This window comes from Lytechinus variegatus, chromosome 14 (assembly GCF_018143015.1).
Source record: "Lytechinus variegatus isolate NC3 chromosome 14, Lvar_3.0, whole genome shotgun sequence".
NCBI lineage: Eukaryota > Metazoa > Echinodermata > Echinoidea > Temnopleuroida > Toxopneustidae > Lytechinus > Lytechinus variegatus.
In genome coordinates this window covers 20,796,120-20,801,141 of record NC_054753.1, presented here as the reverse complement: position 1 = coordinate 20,801,141, position 5,022 = coordinate 20,796,120, and the positions used below count along the sequence as shown (strand labels likewise).

Genomic DNA, 5,022 nt, shown 5'->3' with positions numbered 1-5,022 from the left:
TGATTTTCATTTTGTTAATCATTGCCAAGCTTGGAAAAAGTGTGGAGAAACAAGTATTAAATAAAACTGAAATGTAAACCATCTTTAAATGATAAAAACTTAGTGAAAAATGCTGGAGATGTCTGATATAAACTTTTGTTCAGATTCAGTTATGTCCTCAGATCCAGCTGGCACAAAAAGGGTAAAGGTTGTGCTTACTAAGTGTTGAAATTTCAAATTTGGGCGGCAAAATTGTTACAAAATGCTTGAATTTTGTAACAATCCGTTTTATTTCAATTGGCTAAAAGTGCTAGGGAAATTTATGAGAAATGCTCAGGGTAAGTTTGATTTCGCCCTTTCCCTTGACACAGCGTGAAAACAAGCATTTCTGCGCAAACAGATTTCTGCGAGCTTTACAAAAATGGACAGTGCTCACTCAAGTGTAACATTCTGTCAAAAATTTTACTTTCATTGTATAGATGAGCCCCAAACCCATAATTATGTGTGAAAAAATTACCCACATGTTGTATATTTTTTAATTCCCAGGGCTTTTTCAAAGTGTAAACTTTTTTTGATACGCACTGTATAACGCGCAGTCAAGTTCAAAGGTAGCTGGGAATACCCAGTTCTATTGTTATAGGATGTTCAAAGTGGGTGTGTTTGACTTGTAGTTGAATTTGTATTGAAGTATGACAATAATATGAAGCTGCATCACTGTGTTATAACTCGAACTTGACGTTTCAACATACATTAGTCCTGATAGACATACATGTATATGTTTATAGTTGGAAGTTAGATCTCGTGTTTGTAAATTAATTTAGCGATGGCTGAGAAGTGTGGATCAGAGAAAGCATCAAGTTCTTCACCGAACCTGATATGTCCATTATGTCTTGATATATTTGTCGAGGCGACGATCTTAACTTCATGTGAACATACATTTTGTAGGCGATGCCTCAAGAAATACGATCTAACCCACCAGGACCTTGATCACATGGTCTGTCCTCTCTGCAGGGAGATCACCAAGTTGTCTGCCAACCGTGTCGATGATCTCCGCCTCAATGTCTCCATCAACGGATGCGTAGACGATCACCACGCCAAGTGTGGAGGGATGAATGCTGTCCTCGAGATGCGACCAAAATATTCTGGTTGCAAGCTTCAAGGAGATGCTGTCTCATTCTGCAGAACCTGTAATAACTACATATGTGATAAATGTTTGCAATGTCATCAATATCTGTCAGTCTTTGAAGATCATGAGATTGTCTCCATTGATGATGTCATCGAAGGGAAGGTCAGCATTGGTCATTTATTCGAGAAGTGTTCCATCCACAAACCAGAGAACAAGGACATGTTTTGTGAGGTTTGTAAGGTCCATGTCTGTCACAAGTGCGTACTCGTTGATCATCAAAATCACAAAGTCAAGAACCAGGTTAACTTTGAGCAGGAGTTGCGACAGAAGGTGAATTTATTCATAATTATCACAGCAAAAACGCTGTATAAAAATCCACATAACACTGTTCACTATTTGAACCTTACAGTTATGTCGTTGTTTAGAAGTTTAAACAATCAGAATTTTTTTCAGAATCAAATATCAATAATCAAACTTAGCTGTTTAAAAGTTTAAACACTTAAAAAAATATTTCAGTCAGTCGGCAAGCCCCTGTGTTAATGAGCAAATGGGCAAGATTTATCCAAGTCCTCTCGTGGCTGAATTCATGTCCCTGCAAAATCTCGTGAATTGTGAGACTTTTTTCTCAAAGAATTTAACCACTTTCTCCTGGAGTAAAATTGATTATTTTTGTACCATTGGGAAGAGTAAATGTTACTCTTTCATATTGGTTATTTCTTTTGAATAAGATATTTTGATAAATAAGTATTTTTTTACCAGAAAAGATGCATCAAACAGAATTTTCTTCCTCTGTTTTCACTTGCAAATTGTGCAACATTTTGTGTTTTAGGTACCAACATTATTTATATCATCAGAAAGCTCAAACTCTATACTTTCTTACAATGTCACTCTTGATATGTGGCATCTTTTAGATGGGTCAGCAGCCAGCTTTTTCCATCAAGATGCAAGACGAGATTTGTAAAATTTCTGAGTAACATAAAATCCAGAGTTCTGATTGGCTGAATAATGTTTTCACAACAACAGGCGCGGGTTATTTGAAGAGATTACCACATGGTGAGTGTGACCTTGCAGAGGCCCAGTGTGGGGAACATTGGAATTTGCGTGGGTGTGTGGTCTCTGTGACCAATCAGAGTGCAGTATTCTTGTTTTTGAGCTGCTAAATGTACTTGGCCTATGAAAAGCTGGCTGCTGACCCATCTAAGATACATCTTCTTATACAAATTATATCATATTAAAGCGTAGATCTTCAGCTTTATTATGATCTAAAAATCATTTGTGCTCAAACAGAAATCAAGTGTGAAAACAACATTTGTTGCATGAAAAAAATAATTTTGTTTCATGTTTTATATCAAAAGTTTTCCCTATATTACAACATTTTTTTAAAAATTCCAAACACATGACCTGAAAGAATGATTCTTCTTATTTACAAAGATACCAAAAACATGAAATCTGGTTAATATTTAGAGCAGCAATGGCAGAATAAAAGAGGTGTTTTGGTTCGCACCAAGCTCATTAATAATGCAAAAACCCTATAGTCATGAATATCACTTGGATAAAAGAAGCTACTTTTTCAGGGCTTGCCGACTGACTGATTTAAGCCAGTAATGTGAGGTTAAACAGTTGTATAAAAATGTAGGCAACATGTTTAGAGCGTACACTCTTAAAAAGGTTGGGAAAAGGCCCGATTTTTAACCATCACTTGGCAACATATTATCCATACTACTATTAGTTAAAGTCTGTCCAAATTGGGTAATAAAAACTAATAATTGGGTAATAACTTTGCTGAATTAGACAATAACTGCCCAGAATATATAAGTATGTATATATTTTTTGTACTAACAAACATTACTCAACACAGTGGACAGTATGTAGATTCATGATGAAAACACCAACGATCACACCATTTTTTTTTAATGATTACGATGATGATGAAACTGATGACGACAATAATGATTATCACAATATCAAGATATACAAGATATTAAGAACATTAACAGAAAAAAAGAAACAATACTAATAAAATAATGATAGTAATTAAGGTAACAGGAATAATAATAGTCATGATAATGATATAATAAATAAGACTATAGAACAGAATATTGATTAATAAAATAACAATATATATAGATGTTGTTGAATACAGATTGACAATGATATATGATGATTTTTAATACCATCATCAGCATCTAAAATGTTGTTTCATTTGATTATGTAACTTATTCTTTGTGTTGAACTACATTGATGATTGTTATCGTTGTTGTTTCAATATGACAAACAATTTTGTAATTATATGCTGTCTCTCTTCAATCTTATTCAGATTGTCGTATGTCATTCTGTATGATTTTTTTTGTTGGTAGAGTATCAGTATTTCTTATATTCGCCTTTATGGAATATTTCCAGATATAACTCGCTGTTTTTACTTATCACTTTCAATTCGTAGGTGACAGACCTTGCCCAGCGATGTGCTGACAAGAAATCAGAGCTGGAAAAGAACATTCAGAACATAGAAATACAACGTCATGAGGTACACACTGCAGTGCAGACACTACTAGATGATGTCAAGCAAGCCTACAGCATCAAAGCAAAGGAGCTGGAAGAAAATCTTCGAAATCTTACCGAGCAAATAACTGCCTTAGAACGTAGTTTTGATGACGACCTCGACGTCTTAAAGTCAAAAGATCGACAGAGGATCAAGAGTATTTGTAGTTCAATTACTTTGGTAGATAATGACAGACTGGGTCATCTTGAGACAGACACTCTATCTGCTCATATCTTGCTCTGTGAGGAGCTGGATACCATGCTGAAGGAGGTTACCGATCACACTTCTGCGGAAGCTATTAAGAAGAAAGCACATGAGAAGAGGTTTAAACCAGCAGATGACACTCGTCTTGACCTCGGGAGCATCTCAGGATCAGATCCCAAGATGGATGTCATTCAGTGTGTTGATCTACGGGGATTGATACACGGTATGACAAGGTACTCCAATAGCACTGTCGCTATCGGGTATGGGAGCAATGCACAAGGTATTGATATCATTGATTCAAATGGTGAAAAGCAGCGACATAGTAACATATTAGCCTTAAATGAAATGAATTGTCATGATCTGATTTTGCAACGGGACGGGGCGTTATGCGTGTCCACTGGTAGTACAGAAGCCTACATCTACTCTCGCCTTGGCTCTAGGAAAGCAACAATCAACGTGAGAAAAAATATTAATAAACTCAGAGTTAGCAGGAGTAAATTAGATGAAATCATCATTACTAACTATGGAAAACAAGTCTATATCTATGACCCGACAGGATCCACTCTTAAACACACTGTTCAAACAAAGCACGATACGAGGCAGGCATCTACCACCAGGACGGGTTTGATCGTCTCGAGTTCATGTTGGGGCAATCCAAGCGTGGTGACGGTCTGTGACAGGGATGGGAATGCTGGTGAGTCTCTACAAGCTCCAGAGGGTGTCTACCTGTATGCTGCCGTGGATGAGCTGGACAGGGTGTATGTAGCGAGTGTTGATGAGAAGAATAGTAGCGTCGTGATCAGGCTCTATGATCTTGATGGTCTGAAACTGAAGGAAAGAGTTGAGTTCAATGCACTTAATATGACATTGGTTTGGAATTGGTGTTACTTGGTTTCTCTCTCTCCAGACATGCTCGCCTTTGCTTGTTGCAATAAGTTATATTTCATGAAGGTATCACTGTAATCTACGTTATATCATACCATGTAGTATGGAACTGACATGCTTTCATCCTGCTACAAATCTACTTTAACACGTGTCGATATATGACTTACCATGTGATATCTTCATCCAATGATAAAATCAGTTAATGTGATAGAGATACGGTACAATTTAATTCGTAGAAAATGTGTTAATTGAAAAAAAGACTATGTGTTGCAGCCACAAGCTCGATAAA

The 5,022-nt window shown here is 36.5% G+C and overlaps 1 protein-coding gene across 1 annotated transcript; it reads left to right on the top strand.

Moving 5' to 3' along the window:
- The first annotated feature begins 713 nt into the window (after nucleotides 1-713).
- LOC121428192 (E3 ubiquitin-protein ligase TRIM71-like) lies at nucleotides 714-4,822 on the top strand. The gene is made up of 2 exons (XM_041624796.1): nucleotides 714-1,435; nucleotides 3,546-4,822. Exons 1-2 carry the CDS (start codon nucleotides 803-805, stop codon nucleotides 4,809-4,811), a joined length of 1,899 nt encoding a protein of 632 aa, XP_041480730.1. The 5' UTR covers nucleotides 714-802; the 3' UTR covers nucleotides 4,812-4,822.
- The last annotated feature ends 200 nt before the right edge of the window (nucleotides 4,823-5,022 follow it).